The sequence below is a fragment of the Stegostoma tigrinum genome, chromosome 10 (genome assembly GCF_030684315.1).
Source record: "Stegostoma tigrinum isolate sSteTig4 chromosome 10, sSteTig4.hap1, whole genome shotgun sequence".
NCBI lineage: Eukaryota > Metazoa > Chordata > Chondrichthyes > Orectolobiformes > Stegostomatidae > Stegostoma > Stegostoma tigrinum.
In genome coordinates, this window is record NC_081363.1 from 45,781,596 (window position 1) to 45,798,566 (window position 16,971).

Sequence of the window (16,971 nt, forward strand, 5' to 3'; positions counted from 1 at the left end):
TTTTCACGTCATGGCATTTATACTGCACATGGAAGTACTTCTGAAGGTGTATCAATCATTTCTTCGGTATGTGTCACTCTGCCCTTTCAGGGGTTGGTGCCAAAGAAAAAATAACAGAAGAGGCTGTGTTTTCTTACTACTCACATCCTGTCCCCTCCCACACTTCCAGTGGCTCTTGCTGCCGCAAGATTCAACTTGCGAATTCCCCAGCCCTGTCTTAAGTCAGCTCAGTGGAGATTTGGCAGGAGAGGGGCAGGGGAGAGTGGGCTCAGAGGTAGGAGTGTGCTGGTGTGGATGTGCGTGTGGTGGGGAGAAAGGTGGAATATAAATTGTGGGGAGACAGAGACAGCATCCAGTGTTGCCAGTGTAACCGACGCTGTTTCTGAAGTGGAGTGGGCTGGGATTTGGGTGGGGAATGAGCCTGACGTCAGGCGGGGACTGAGAGGGGGTGGGGTGGGACAGAGTGTCTCAAAGCCACATGTGGCTCGTTCCCTCAGGTGGGAAGGAGTCGAACTGTGTTTGAGGCGGGCGGTAAAGCTGCTGTCTTGGTGCGGAGTTGGGTTTTTCGAGGAGGTCTGTCAGAGAGTTTCCCGCGGATTGAGAAGAAACAGGGAGAGAGAGAGGGACAGACAGACAGCCCCTTTTTTTTTCTCCCGCGTGTGCCTCTCTAGCGAACGGCCACGCCATGCACAATGAGAGCTGCGCTAACATTACGGAGGTGATCGCTGGCGCCGGGCCGGCAGTCAGCGCCTTCATGTTTGTCGCCGGCGTCCTGGGCAACGTGTCGGCGCTGGTGGTGCTGGCGCTGCACAAGAGGGGCCGCCGCAGCGAGGTGTCCCTCTTCCACATCCTGGTGAACAGCCTGATCATCACTGACCTGATGGGGACCGTGCTCATCAGCCCCGTGGTGCTGACCGCCTACGCCCACGGGGTCTCACTCACCAAGCTCCGGCTCTGCGACTACTGCGCCTTCGCCATGGCTTTCTTCGGGCTCACCTCTATGTTCATCCTGTTCGCCATGGCCCTGGAGCGCTGCCTGTCCATTGGTTGCCCTTACTTCTACTCGCGGCATGCCAGCAGGCGCACCGGGCTGGTCGCCATCCCGCTCATCTACAGCTTCTGCATCATCTTCTGCTCCCTGCCGCTCTTCCAGTTCGGTAAACACGCTCAGTACTGCCCGGGGACCTGGTGCTTCATCATGATGCACACCAGCTCGCTGCGGACCGAGCACCGCGTCTACTCCCTGTCCTACGCCATCCTCATGAAGGTGCTGATCGTTTCCATCTTGCTGTGCAATGTCTCGGTTATTGTCAACCTCTGCCGCATGTACCAGAGGCAAAGGACACGGAGATGCTCCAGGGCGCCCAACACGAGGAGCGTTCGCGGCTCTCAGTCCGAGGAAGTGGACCACCTGGTTCTTTTAGCCATCATGACGATAACTTTCGTGATCTGTTCTGTGCCCCTCACGGTGAGTGCCACGCGGGTCCCGCAAGCTGTGAAATTACCCGCGCCCACAGCACTTGGCGTGTGCTCTCCCGGCGCGCCAACGGGCTCTCGTCGTTTATTAAATTGGATGTGAGAAAAGAGCGGGGTGAGAGAAAATATTGAGAACTGAGAGGGTTTTACGTCACAAAAAATATTGCATTTGCTCAAGGATCGAGTTGAAATTAAAGCGAGGGAATTTTACTGAGGAATTGTATAATCAAACCTCACCAGGCTCCTTCTTAGAATTTCCGACCAGCTGTAGCAGCAACGTGTTACCATCCGTGGAGTTTTTGGAAATGAATGGATGGAGAAAAGCTTAGAAAGCCCAAGCAGACCTCTAAGGCGTCGACAAAGCTGAAATTTAATCACGAAGTCCATTACAGACAGTATCAACAGAAAGTTATAAACCCAATAGTATGTTTTACCCTTAAAAGAAATAACACATATTTTACAATACCAGCAACAGTAGCATTTTCATAGACCAGAGATATTGCATTTGTTCAACTTGACATACTGTCTAATTCGCAAAGCTAGTAACAATTTTATTCATTTAGTCTTTGATTTGTTTGAGTTAATATTATCAATTTAGTTCCACAAAGGTGAGAACTATGTGAGTAGCAGTCGAATTACATAACCACATGGCAAGGTAGGAGTCAACGAGCAGAAAAGGAACAAGTTACAACTGGATTGTTTAGCAATAGGAGGCAGGCAGCGCCAGGATCTTGAGTCTGTTTGCTGACTAACTGGTTTTCCATTTTGGATATTATTGGGGGTAGTGGTTCCTCAGAAATGTAGGATCAAGAAAGTTTGTGGTGTCACAAAGATTAATTGTAGATTAGCTTTTTGGGAAAATGGGTGGCATGGTGGCTCAGTGTTTAGTACTGCTGCCTCACAGCTAAATTGCGCATAGCATTCAGGGATGTGTAGATTAAGTGGATTATAGGGGGATGGGCCTGGGTAGGATGGTCTGAGTGGACGGTGTGGATTTACAATAGACAATAGGTGCTGAAGGACCTGTTTCCATGCTGTAGGGATTCAATGAAATGTACATGTGGCCTTGAAGGAGTGATTGTGGATGAGAGTTAAAAGGTAATTGGGGTAGGATATGCAATTGTCAGGGGAATGCAGAAGGCCTTTTTCTGGCCTTAGACCTGATTACAGGATGATACATTGCATCCTAGTACCCGGTACAAGGATGTCACTGAGCAGCTGAGGGAATTTATTGGGAGAAGTTGAATGCAACATAAACGTAATGATTTACGCTGGTACCAATGACATAGGTAAAAAGAGGGATGAAGTCCAAAAGCAGAGCTTAGGCAGTAAGGAAAGAGGATGAAAATAAGACCTTTAAGGCAGTAACTTCAAGATTGTTTTCACTACCGCATGCTAGTGAATATAGAAATAATAGTTTTGATCAAATTACCGTGTGGCTGGAGAGTAGGAAGATTTCTGTGATATTAGGTTCACAAGTGGGACAGGTCAATCTTGCACAAGGAGGACAGTCACAGTTTAGCAGGACTGGGACTAATATCCCCAAATGGGGATCTGCTCATGTTCTCAGAAAAAGGTTTAAACCAGCTTGTTAGGGGAAATGGAAACTTAAAAGGGAATTCAGATAGGTGCAAAACAAAGCTGGCAATGGGATGAGAAAAACAGCAAACAAAAGTAGAAGCTGAAACATATACCAACAACAAATACAGTTTTTGACACAATACGAAGGAAGTGATTCCTGGGGTGGTAGGACTGAAGTATGAAGAGAGATTGGATGAATTAGGATTACAGTAACTGGAATGTTGAAGAATGAGGTGGGATCCATAGAAATCTATAAAATTCTAACAGGACTAGACAAGGTAATGTAGAAAGAATGTTTCATATGGCCAGGGAGTCCAGAAACATGGGATACAGTCTCAGGATATGACGTAGGCCATTTAGGACTGAGGTGAGGCGAAATGTCTTCACTCAGAGAGTGGTGAGCCTATAGTGTTCTCTGTCACAGAAAGCAGTTGAGGCCAAATATTGAATGTTTTCTAGAAGGAGTTAAAGGGATCAAAGGATGTGGGGAGACAGCTGGAACAGGGCACTGAGTTAGATGATCAGCCATTATCACATTGAATGCTGGAGCGGGTCAAAAGGCCAAATGGCTTGCTTCTCCTATTTTCTACGTTTCTAATGTTGAAACGGTAGAATTAAAGACACTATTTGAATACATGCAACATTTACAACAAGTTAGATGACTTAGTAGCACAAACAGAAGTAAACAGGTGTGATTTAGTTGCCATTGTGGAGACCTGGCTGAAGGACAATCAAGGCTTGAGTTTCAGTATTGAGGATATGCAACGTTCAGAAAGTACAGACTAAAAGGAAAAGGAGATGGGGTAGTGCTGTTAATAGGAATGGGATCAGTATATTTGTGAGAGAGGACTGTCAGTGGGAAGAACAGGATGTACAGTTTATTTGGATGGCACTGAGAAACAGCAAGGGGCAGAGAACATTAATAAGAGGTGATTACAGACCACCAAACACGAGTAATAATATGGTCCACAGTATAATCCAGGAAGTGAGAGGTGCATATAACATGAGCACTGAAGTAATCATGGGCAAATGCAATCAATATGCAACTTCCAATAAGCAACAATCCTGTGAATATTTGGGGAAGATCAATTTTTAGAACGTTTACAAAGTAGTGTTCAAGGGCAGTGCGCTGAGCAGCCAACTTGGTAACAGGTCACTTTATATCATTTTTTACAATGATACAAGACTAATTGATAATGTTTTTCAAGAAATTAGGAAAGAGTAACAGAAATAAGACAGAATCCTCTTTTATTTTGAAAACAACATAGTTCAATCTGAAACTAGGGTCTTAAATTCAAACAAAGGGAACTTTGAATGTATGACAGGTTGTGCTGACTCTGGATATGTGGACACATTAAAAGGTACCTAGACAAACAAGTGATAGTAGACAGTTAAATAATCAATACATGGCTTACATTCATGCATTCCTTCAAGGCACAAAAACACAGGAAAAGTGAGATAACTAATTTGCTTAAAGGTAGCGGCTTGTGAAATTGCCAAAAATTGCCTGAGGATTTGCATATGTTAGATTTAGCAAAGGAGGACAAACAAAGCAATAAAGAATAGCAGAATAGACTATTAATGTAAACTAGCAAGAAGCATAACAATGGACTGTAGAGTCCTGTAAGGCAATATAAAAAGAAAAAGTTTAGCAAAGACAAATGTAAGCCTATTATAGGCAGGAGGTTATATAATGGGGAATAAGAAAATGGCATAGAAACTAAATGAATAATTTATGGATGTATATATAGGAAAATCTGAGAAATCTCATAAAAGTAATAGAGATCCAAGGGGCCAAGATTTCAAAGAAAATAGTATTAGTAAAAAGTTAGTAATGGACAAATTAATGGAACTGAAAATTAATAAATTCCCTGGACTGAAATTGCAGAGGGTGAGAGAGGCAACAGAGATGGTGGATGCTTTGGTTATCATCTTTCAAACTGTTTTAGGTTCCAGAACAAAAACAGCAGTTGCTGGAAAAGCTCAGCAGGTCTGGCAGCATCTGTGAAGAAAACATCACATCAACGTTTCGGGTTCGGTGACCCTTCCTCAGACTCGCTAAGCCTTTTCAGCAACTTCTGTGTTTGTTCCTGATTTATACCGTCAGCAGTTCTTTTGGTTTTTATTTAGTTCCAGAATAGGTGTTTGCAGTTTGGAAGGTTGCAAACATAGCATCTCAATTTGAGAGAGAAGGGAAGGAGAAATCCAGGAATTGCACAACTGTTGACTGGATGTCAGTAGTAGGGTAAATACTTGAATCTATTATGAAAGTTGTGGTAACTGGACCCTTCAAAAGTAATGACCTAATTTTTCAAAATCAGCATGGTTCTAAGAAGGGAAAATCATGTTTGACAAATTTGATAGTTAAGGCAAATCAGTGGTCTGCTGTATTTGGATTTTCAAAAGATTTTGGATAAAATGCCATACAGGAGACTAGTAAACAAAATTAGAGCACTTTAAGTGTGGGGATTATATACTGGGGGGTAATATATTTGAATTGAGGATCAGGTTAATGGAACAAAGACAGTGAACAGGAATAAATGGCTAATTTACAGGTTGGAAGACTGCAACCAGTGGGGTACGACAAGGATCAGTGCTTGAGCCCCAGCTGCTCACGTTCTGTGATCAATGATTTGATAAGGAGTGTAAATATAATATTTCTAAAACTAGGTGGAATGTGAGTTCTGAGGAGGTTGTGAAGAGGCTCCAAGGGGATTTTGATGAGCTGAGTGAATGGGCAAGAATATGGCAGAAGGGTATATGACATGATGTATCCACTTTGAGAGAAGACCCATAAGTGCAGAGTATTTCCAAAATTGCAAGAGATTTTAAACACGGTTGTCCAAAAGATTTGTGGGTGCAACAAGCAGTCAGGAAGTCAAAAGATATGTTACACAAGAGGAATTGAGTACAGTGGTAAAGGTTGACAAGGTTCTGCATGGTAGACTAATTAGTAGAGTTAGGTCACATGGGATTCATGGTGAACTTGCCAATTGAATACATAATTGGCTTAATGGCAGGAGAGAGAGTGTTGGTGGAAGGTTGTATTTCAGTCTGGAGGCCTGGTACCAGGCGTGTTCCACAGGGTTGGTTTTGGGCCCTCTTTTGTTTGTAATTTATATAAATGATTTGGGTGAGAATATAGAAGGCATGGTTAGTAAGTTAACAGACAACACCGTAATTGAAGGCATAGTAGACGATGAAGAAGGTTTCCTAAGATCACAAAGGTATTTTGATCCAATGGGTCAGTGAGCTGAAAAATGGCAGATGGAGTTCAATCTGGATAAATGTGAAGTATTGCGTTATCGTACAACAAACAGAGAAAGGACTTAAACAGAAGTTGCTGGAAATGCTCAGCAGGTCTGGCAGCACCTGTGAAGACAAATCAGAGTTAACATTTTGGGTCCAGTGACCCTTGCTCAGAACTGATGGTCGCTAGGAAAATGTCAGTGTATATGCAGAAGACAAGGTTGGGGGAACTGGGTAAGGAGTAAATGATAGGTGGGGATAGAGTGCAATGAGAAAGAAGAACAGTTGGACAGATAAAGGAGTGGATAACGGTCTGGCCAGGAGGTGAATAGCTGTTAATGAAGATAGTTAATGGCTAACAGTAGGTAGTGTGTAATGGTAGGCTATGTTTTAACAAGGTCTAATGTATGGGGAAGGGGCTAGGATGTGGAGGGGATCAGGTCTGAAAATTATTGAACTCGATATTGAGCCCAGAGGGCTGCAGGATCTCCAAGTGAAAAATGAGTTGCTGTTCTTGCAGCTTGTGCTGAGCTTTGCTGGAGCACTCTAGCAAGCCTGAGACAGAGATGTTGGCCAGGGACAGGGTGATGTCTTAAAGTGGCAGACAACTGGAAGCTTGGGGTTGTTTTGCAGGCAGAACGTAGGTGTTCTGTGAAGCAGTGTTTTTTGTTTCCCCAATGTAGAGGAAACTATATTGTGAGCAGTGTATGCAGTAGACTAAATTGTGTGAAGTACAGGTAAAGTGCTGTTTCACCTATGTTTGGGCCCTTGGATACTGGGGATGGAGGAGGTAAATGGGCAGGTGTTACACCTTCAGCAGTTGCAGGGGAAGGGGCTATGCAGATGTTGGGGCTGAAAGAAGATTGGACCAGGATGTCCTGGAGGGAACAGTCCCTGTGGAAGGCAGACAAGGGAGGGGAGGGGAATATGTGATGGTGGCCTCTCGCTAGAGGTGGCAGAAATGGCGGCTGATGTTCTACTGGACGTGGCTGCTAATGGGATGGTAGGTTAAGACAAGGGGGACCCTATCGCTGTTCCAGAGGGAAGAGAAGAGCTAAGGGCAGAAGTGCGAGAGGTGGGTCAGATCCGGTTGAGAGCCCTGTCAACAACGGAGCCGGGGAATCCTTGGTTGGAGAAGGTGAACATTTCGGAGGCTTTCAAAGTTGGCCTCATTGGAATATATGCGACAAACGCGGAGGAACTGAGATAATGGGATGGAGCCTTTACAGGAAGCAGGATGCAACGAAGTATAGTCCAGGTAGCTGTGGGAGTCAGTGAGTTTATAGTGGGATATTAGTGGCCAGTCTTTCCCCCAGAAATGGAAACAGAGATGTTAAGGAAGGGAAGGAAGCAGTGAGAGACAGACCAGGTGAAAGTGAGAGCAGGTTGGAAATTGGAAGCAAAATCAATGAACTTTTCCGTTTATGGCCAAGAGAGGGAAGCAGCACTGATGATATCATCGATATATCAGAGAAGGAGTTATGGATGGGGGCCAGAATAGGACTGGAACAAGGAATGTTCCATGTACCTCACAAAGAGACAAGTATAACTTGGGCCCATGAGGGTACCCATGGCGACCGCCCTGATCTGAGGAGTTAAAAGAGAAATTGTTCAGGGTGTGGAGGCGCTTGGCCACCCAAAGGAGGGTGGTGGTGAGTGGTAACCGTTCAGGCCTTTGCTTCAGGAAGAAGCACAGAGCCCTGAGACCATCCTGGTGGGGAATGGACATGTGAAGGGACTGCTAAAGAGGAGGCAGCTGGAGCCAGCAAACTGGAAAGTCTGAAACATATGCAAAGCATCAGAGGAATCGTGGATTTAAATGGGCAGGGTCTGGACCACGGGAGAAAGGGCTTATACAATTAATGATAGGCCTTGGGTAGTGTTGTAGAACAGAGGACCTCGAGGTTCAGGTACATAACTCTTTGAAGCTTGTGTCATGGTAGGCAGGGTAATTAAAAAGGCATTTAGCACACTTGCCATCATCGCTCAGTTCTTTGAATTTAGAAGTTTGGAAGTCATCAGAGGTAATGAGAACTGCAGATGCTGGAGAATCCGAGATAACAAAGCGTGGAGCTGGGTGAACACAGCAGGCCAAGCAGCATCTTAGGAGCACAAAAGCTGACGTTTTGGTCCTAGACCCTTCATCAGAAAAGGGGGAGGGGAAGAGGGTTCTGAAATAAATAGGGAGAGAGGGGAAGGCGGACCGAAGATGGATAGAGGAGAAGATAGGTGGAGAGGAGACTATGGGGAGGGCGCAGGTGAGGTAGGGAGGGATAGATCAGTCCGGGGAGGTTTTGGGATGCAGTGGGGGGAGGGGAGAAGCTGATGAAATCCACATTAATACTGTGCAGGGACATTGGTGAGGCCTCTTCTGGAATACTGTGTCCAGTTCTGGTCACTTAGTTTCAGGAAGGATATTATTAAGCTTGAGATTTATGAGAATGTTGACTGCTACAGAAAGTTTGAGTTATAAAGAAGGGCTGATAGGCTGGAAATTTTTTCACGGGATCTTAGAAGGTTGAGAGGTGACTTTATAGGGGTTTATAAAATCATGAGGGGGATAAGATAGGGTTAGTGGTAGGTGTCTTTTCCCTGGGATGGGAGACTTCAAGACTAGGGGGCATATTTTTAAGGTGAGAGGAGAGAGATTTAAAAAAGACATGAAGGTCAAATTTTTTACACAGAGTGTGGCTCGCATGTTTCAGAGAAAATGGTAGGTGTGGGCAGTTACAATGTTTAAAAGACAATTAGACGCATGTATGAATAGAAAAAATTTGGCAGGATATGTACCATGAAGCAGGCAGGTGGGATTAGGTTAGTTTGGGATTATATATTGCATGGAGTGGTTGGATCAAAGGGTCTGTTTCCGTGCTGGATAACTCTTGCTTTGTTTTAAAGAAATTAGGTGAGACTGGAGTATTTTATGCTGTTTTGGTCTCTTTAACATAGTGGGAATGTAGTGGAGGTTCACCAAACCAATCTTAGGATGGCAGGACTTTTCCATGAGGAAAGATAGAGGAAACTTGGCCTATAGGTGCTAGAATTTAGGGGAATTAATGGATGAATTTATAGAAATTTTAAATGCCTAGGCAGGATCATTGCAGAATAGATGTTTCCCTGATGAGTGTACGAGAATCAGGGAACACAGTCTGAGAATAAGGGACAGGCCCTTTAAGACAGAGACGAGAAGGAATTTCTTCACTCAGTGACTGGTGTATACTTAGACGTCTCTACCCCAGAGGGCTGGACAAGCTCAATTATTGTATATGTTCAAGGCAGAGATTGATAGATTTCTAGATACTAATGATTTCAAGAGATAGGGCAATAGTGTGAAAAAGTAGCATTGAGATAGATGATTGGCAATGATAGGCACTTTACTCTTGCCTTTAAATAAGATAAAAGTTGTGATCTTGGCTGTCTCCTTGATGTTTTTGAAGGAGGTTTGGTCTGATCCATAGCAATTTCTAAAATTAAAGCTGGACTCTGGCACACTGCCCCTGGTGGGCAATGTTGGTAATTGGTGTTTTAATTGACAGTGGGTTACTAAATTAAAGATGGAAGGAGATAATGGAAGCTGCAGATGCTGGAGAATCCAAGATAACAAAGTGTGGAGCTGGATGAACACAGCAGGCCAAGCAACAAAAGCTTGTGCTCCTGAGATGCTGCTTGGCCTGCTGTGTTCATCCAGCTGCACACTTTGTTATCTAAAGATGGAAAGAGCTTATTTTGAATAATAAGAAAGGGAGTTGGGGTCTGCCCTGGAGAGGAAGCACATAGTGTCCAATAGTGCCCTTGAAGCTTTCAGAGAGAGGTGAGCGTCATTGGGGCAGAGGTCTATTACTTCCTCTCTGACAGTGCATTGATGGAGTCCTTCCCTTGATTACTCCCTTTTTTGAGGTTCTGTCAAAAATCTTTAAAGCCTTAAGGATAGATAGATCTGTGGCTGGTGTGCATTATTTTCCCCTCCAACACCACAATGAATTAGTCCCTTCTCTTGTTTATCCCCTTTTGTTTTTTTTTGCCAAACAGCCCGTGGTGAGCAGTTTTGTGGGTGACAAGTTAATTTGATTGTGGATTTATTCACAAAAGAAAATCTGGGTATTTTTTACCCAAGTAAGGATTTGGCGTCCGGACAGGGAAGATTTTCAGAAAGGAAGGATGGAAACTGGTATTTATGTTAATCTATAGATCTGCGTAAAACACTTAACAATCTCTGAAACTCTTTTCCTGCAAATCCAACATACAGATAAATCGGTCTGTTAAACAACATATCGTTCAGTGAATTACAGCCCAATAAGTTCACTGTGTGATCTTCAGATCCTACCACATGTGCGTCAAGTGATGCTTGAAAGATTTGGTAGATAAGTTATCGGAGGTATATGTGCTCCCTCTGATGCCTTAATGTCACCTCTGCGCTTCTCAGCCAAATTCCACAATAAGATCAGTTCCTCCTTCTGTGAGCCTTTTCCATTTTGATTGGTCACAATCCAGTGACTGCCATGAGTTGCTGGGGTGTTCAGGGATGCTTTGAAGATATCATTAGAGGCATTCCAACTGTTCCCATGGGAGTCTCCTGCGGTAACCAAATTGCAGGTGGATCAATCACTTTACAAATGACTCTCTTTCCTTGTGAAAGGAGAAGGCTTAACAGACTCTTTAAAATGATGGTGAAGAAAAATAACTAGAGACCATCAATATAAGATAGTCACTGAGAATTCAAGTATGAACTTCAGAAGAAATGTCTACCCTGCGAATGGTAAGAATGTGAAATTCACTAGTGCAGGGAGTAGTTGAGGTGAATGGTATTGGAAAATCTAAGTGGAAGCCACCTGACCTGAGGAAGAAGGAATTTAATTAAATGATGGCAGATAGAAGGAGCCTCGAGAGGATGCCTGATATTGCACTGTGTATTTTGTGTAATTCTGTGTTTCATTTCTTTGTATTTATTCTAGGTTCGCGCATATATTGGGGCAATTTCTCAGAATGAGCAGAACTATGCTGCCGACCTTACGGCACTCCGATGCTTGTCATTTAACTCAATAATTGATCCTTGGGTTTTTATTATTCTGAATACATCTGTCGTTAAAAAGACATTGTCCAAGTTATTGTGCTGTAAAATGACATCTAGAGGACACCAAGTGCAGACTACAGCTTTCATAAGGAATGAAACATTTCAGTAAGAGTCATTTTGAAGCAGACAGTCCTGATGCTTTAATCATAATGAAGGTGATGTTTCCTGAAATCAAGTGGTCATCAACCAATTTGTTTGAAAGAAGTCAGCATGTGGCAACCTGTACAGAAGACTTGGTCCTGACAATCAAACAGACACTGACTGTCAAACTTCATAAGCCTGAAATAATAACAGAAAGTGCTGGAGAAAATCAGCAGGTCTGACTTCAACTGTGCAGAGAGAAATATAGTTAATGTTTCAAATCCAATGTGACACTTCTCCACATTTATGCCATTTTGATTTATTTTATGCATTTGGGAAAAGAACTTGCATGTTCACACGTTTAATTTCAGAAAATGTAAAAGTAGGTACAGTTTAAATTATTTTTCTACACGAACGTTTTGAATTTGTCAGTCTTTTAAAAAGTATTTAACCTTCCCAGTACCATTCAGGTTATTTGATGTTTCCTTGCTATGTATGCAGTTTGTTTCCACAGTTAAATGTAGATATGTACATTTTGCTAGATCTATTGAATGAGGATACTGAAGCTAAAATCTGCAACGTGTGCCATACTTTATGAACAAAGTAAACATAGTTATTTATTCAGCTTGTTTTAAACTAAGACTAACTAATTAAGACTGACTATGTCACTTAGTACCAAGCTGACGTTTGAGTCCGGAGAACAGAATAGGATGCACTGTAATTAATAGTTGACTAATGGGTGTCTATCTCTCTGTGCTGGAACAGATTCACAAAACAGTCCCAAATGAAAGCCAGTTGAACAGTTGATAATTCTTTACCAATGCCCAGTACCATTTGGATCTGGATTGCGGCCATTAGGCTAATTAGATGAGCTTAAAAAAAAGTCTACTGACCTGCTAAAAGAACACTTTATATTGATTCCTTTTATTGTATAGTTAAAACATCTTTCACTTAGTCAAAATTTGACTTATTGTGTATTTTTTTAAATTAAAAAGGTTTTGATTTTGACATTTTTATGTTACAAATGTTCATTTGGATAACTTGCATGTTTGCTTTTGAATCCAAAGTTTTGTAGACTTGATTTAGAACATTATATGCTGTTTAATATGGTGATTCCAGAATTGCAGATATTTTAAATGAATTTCAATTAGCGAAAACATAGTTTTGCATAGTCATTGATTTAATTTATGGATTGGTCACTTATGGAACCAGTCTGCTTCGGAAACCAGTTGATGGAGTAAGCCTTCAGATATGGACATGATAAAATGTTTCAAATGTACAGTAGATGTTGACTAAATTTAGCGAAAATTGGACAAATGCACTAAAATAGTACATCAGACGTTACAGGGATGATACAGGTCTATCAACTTGTACCTGAAATTTCATTAATGCAGTATGATCGTAGATCATAGAATCACTAGTGTGGAAGCAGGCTCTTCAGCCCAACAAGTCCGTACTAATCCTCAAAACATCCCACCCAGACCCATCCCCCTATAACCCACCTAATCTGCACATCCCTGAACACCAGGGGCAATTTAGCAATGCCAATCCACCTAACCTGCACATCTTTGGACTGTGGGAGGAAACCAGAACACCCAGAGGAGACCCACACAGACACGGGGAGCATGTGCAAACTCCACACAGACAGTTGCCCGAAGGTGGAATCAAACTCTGGTTGCTGGCGCTGTGAGACAGCAGTGCTAACCCCTGAGCCGCCGTGCCAAACCCATTGTTATAGAGTGTGTTATAGAGTGAATATATATTTCTATTTTTGGTTACACACTGTTTAATGGAATCTCTCTAACATTGTAAACGGATTTTCTAATGAACATGCAGGGAGGCTTTGTTTTTTTTTTCATTTTTTCCATTCTTTCATTGGAATGTGGGCATTACTAGCTAGGCTGGCATAGATTTCCTATCTCCAACAGCATTTGGGAAGGTCGTGGTGAGCTGTCTTCCTGAGCCACTGCAGTACTTGGGACACCTGAAGTGACGTTGGGGGATTGAAGGGAGAGTTAGGAAAGTATTCAGTCATCACAGCATGGAGAAAGCTTGATGAACAATTGATCTTCACCTTCACACTAATTACATATGAGAACACAAATTAATGCAGCATTGAAAATATCAACTGTTGCAGTAAAAGTTTCTAGGACACTCCTAATACAGATATAAAACTTTGACAGGATTCCCTTGGGTCATGAAAAATTTTCAATGCCAAATAAAGTCATGAAAATCTCCAGAAAAGGCCCAAAGTTGTGGAATTTTATAAAGACTAACATGAGATTTTCTGACATTTGACAGAATGCCAATCTGTTCCAATGTTTTTTTCTGATGTAAACTTGCACATCCCTCTCGAATTCTTTGCTTTGCTTCACATGTCTGGAACCTAGAACAGGTTTTGTTCTTCCTGTCAGATCTTGCTCATTGCCAATGCTGATTTATGTAGAGACTTTCAGGACAACAGCAGTTATTAACTGAGCAGTATCACCAGTCCTTCTATAGCCACGCCACTTTTGCCTGTCTTGTGTGAGGAAAACTGTTCATTTTGGTGTAAGTTGAATATTTTTGTTGTTCAGGGAGCTGTAGACCTGGTGGCTGCTTTCCTTTGAACTGTAAGACTTTAAACTGATTTAAACAGAGCAAGAATAAACATTTATTGGAGAAGACAAATTCTGGAATAATTTTGTAATCGGTCGCCCAGACCTACTTGTTCCAATCTTTCACATGAGATGCACTGAAAATTTCTTAATCAATGTGGAAATGTCATGGAATTTAGTTTTATTATGGGTACAGGAAACTTGTTAAGAGCTGCCATAAAAATGACAGTTCGAATTACAAATTAAATACCTCATTCGAAAGGCTTCAAAGACTTGCAGAGAAATTTCGCTATTTATTTAGAAATAAAAACTAGATTAGTTTTGGGAAGAGGAAAATGGTTTTAAGTTTCCAGTTGAATAGCAGAGGTAATCTCAATGTGCTGAAAGGGTTTAAGCAAAAAACTAATTTATATTCATTATCTTAAGACCAATATACATATAATGAATAAAAACTATTTTCTGCAAAATTATTCTCTATTCATTTTTATATCACTCTACCTCATTTAAGCTTTTAAAGGGGCTGTAGGTGTATAGGAAAAATATTTTAGTATTTTATTAAGAAATAAAGTTGTTCACTTTTCCTAAAGCCCATCTCAATTTGCAGATCACCGATGTAAGTTTAGAATAGCATTAATAACAGTAAAATATCTGATTACGCAAAATGCATACTGTGTTGAATAATAAATGTCTTCCCTAGATTAATCCTTTAAGAAAAAAGTATAAATTTATGGTTAGCTTTGGCTTATAAAGTCTTCTAAATATGATGACGAGCATAAGTCATGGTGTGGCATATATTTTTGTCTTATGTTGGGGGCAATTGGCAATGTAATAGATTCTTCACGTTTTTAAAATGGGCCTTTTATTTCTAACCACGTCTTAAGGCCCACTGCTCTGATGACTGCCTCAGGATTTGTTGCCATCCTTCTCTTTCCCTTTTATCATTATTTCATGTCGTCAGGCATGTAGCAATAATGCAGTGTACCTTTGTAGTCCCTTATGCTTCAGTGTGCATGGGGACAACATTACTTTCTCACATATAAAAAAGAACTCTTGGTTATATGTATTTTCACATCCCAACTATGATGCTTGTGCTTAACAGAGCAAGTGTAATTCCTGTGTTGTTAACCAAGAAGTTCATTGCATAACATGTTTCAAAACATTCTGTTTGTTTAAACAAATTGTGCAAATGAATAACAACTTATCGTACAAAAATACAGTGGAATGTATGTTTAGCAGTACATAGTTCAATATATATCTCCCACTCATAAGTCTGCAGTGCTTACCATGTGTTACAATATTAAATAAAGAATAAAATTCTAAAGATGCTGGTGCAGAAGAATGTTGTGGGTATATGCACACAAATCAGTCGAGGTAGCAGGGCAGGTTGAGAAAGTGGTCGGTAAAGCATAGAAGATCAGTAGGGGCATACATTACAATAGCAAGGAAATTCTGATGAAATGGTGTAAAACACAGGTACAGCTGAACTGAGGTATTGGGTTGAATCTTCAGAAACTGAACAAGCATCAATTTTGGTGAGTTTCAGAGAGGGTTTCTCTGTGCAAGTCTTAGTGAATTTTCATGTGTTATTTTCCAAAATTAATCTCATTACCAGTACACCATACCCCTTTGCTTGTGGCCAGACCTCTTGGGATACCTGGCTCCAGCACCATATTTGAAGCCAAGCCATGCATGGTCAAAAGCTGGCAACAGACATTTGTGCTACATGACTTGTCTAGAACATGCTGGACGGAGAATAACTGTCACCCTGGTTTGCCAATGTGGAGGTTGGGAAGTAACCTGGAGTTGTTGCTGTATGAGAGGGGACACATCTGTGTAGTTGCTACACATGGAGCAAACCAGAGATGTTGGTGATTGGTGGAGGTCTGGAAGAGCAATCTGCGAGCTGGACTTGCCAGGTAACAACTCTGGCTTTTGTGTCAGGATTAGAATGTTTACTGACGATGACGTCTAGTTTCATTCCAGCACAGGGAGAATGGGAAACTTAATGTCAGTGATGTGAATGTCATAATAACAATGGTTTAAAGCATGTAAATAACACCTCAATAGTGAGAATCTCAACTTGCCATTCAAATGTAGGTTGGAAAATGGGTTTTTTGGCTCTTAACACTGGGAATACTTCTCACTGCCCATCGCACACAATCTTACCAATTTTCTCCTCAATTCTTACATTGGTAAGTGCCTGCAGAGTCTCCATCAATTATGTTAAATGAGGAGGCAATGATCATGATACTGCATTCATAATCCAGATGGCCCAGGCTAATTTATTTTTCCTTATTCATTCACAAGATGAAGGCGTTGCTGACTAGGCAGCATTTATTGCCCATCCCCAATTGCCCAGAGGGCAGTTAAGAGTCAGTCACATTGCTGTGGGTCTGGAGTCACATGTGGGCCAGATCAGGTGAGGATGACAGTTTCCTTCCCTAAAGGGGATTAGTGATCCAGACAGGTTTTTCTGACAATGGGCATTAAAGTCATGGCCATTGTTAGACTCTTAATTCCACATGTTTATTGAGTTCAGATTCCACCATCTGCTCTGGAGGGTTTTGAACCGGGTCCTCAGAACATTATTTGGATCCCTGAATTAACAGTTCTGCAATAATACTACTAGACCATTGCCTCCCCGATAACACTAGGCCATTGCATCCCCTTAATGATAGGGGGACATGGGTTCAAATCCTACTGGGGCAACAAAATTTAATCAATAAATTTCAAATTAAAGATTAATCAATGTTACAAAAATCCTATGTGGTTCTCTAATTTCTTTTAGGTATACAAAATAAATGTTGTCCAGACCACAGCAAAGTGTTTGACTCCTAACTGCCATCCAAAATGGCCTAGTAAGTCATTCAGTTGTAACAAACAACAAGAGAGAAACATAAAAGGAAGGAAATTGAA

General features: G+C 41.8%; 1 protein-coding gene across 1 annotated transcript; it reads left to right on the plus strand.

The window, feature by feature from the left end:
• Positions 1-462: 462 nt before the first annotated feature.
• On the plus strand, positions 463-15,338 carry LOC125455316 (prostaglandin E2 receptor EP2 subtype-like). Its single transcript, XM_048537095.2, has 2 exons — positions 463-1,468; positions 11,259-15,338. Exons 1-2 carry the CDS (start codon positions 686-688, stop codon positions 11,484-11,486), a joined length of 1,011 nt encoding a protein of 336 aa, XP_048393052.1. The 5' UTR covers positions 463-685; the 3' UTR covers positions 11,487-15,338.
• The last annotated feature ends 1,633 nt before the right edge of the window (positions 15,339-16,971 follow it).

Coding starts and splice junctions, on each gene's coding strand:
- LOC125455316 (XM_048537095.2), top strand. CDS start 686: ATGCACAATGAGAGCTGCGCTAACATTACGGAGGTGATCGCTGGCGCC. Junction 1,469..11,258: donor TCTGTTCTGTGCCCCTCACG/GTGAGTGCCACG, acceptor TATTTATTCTAG/GTTCGCGCATATATTGGGGC.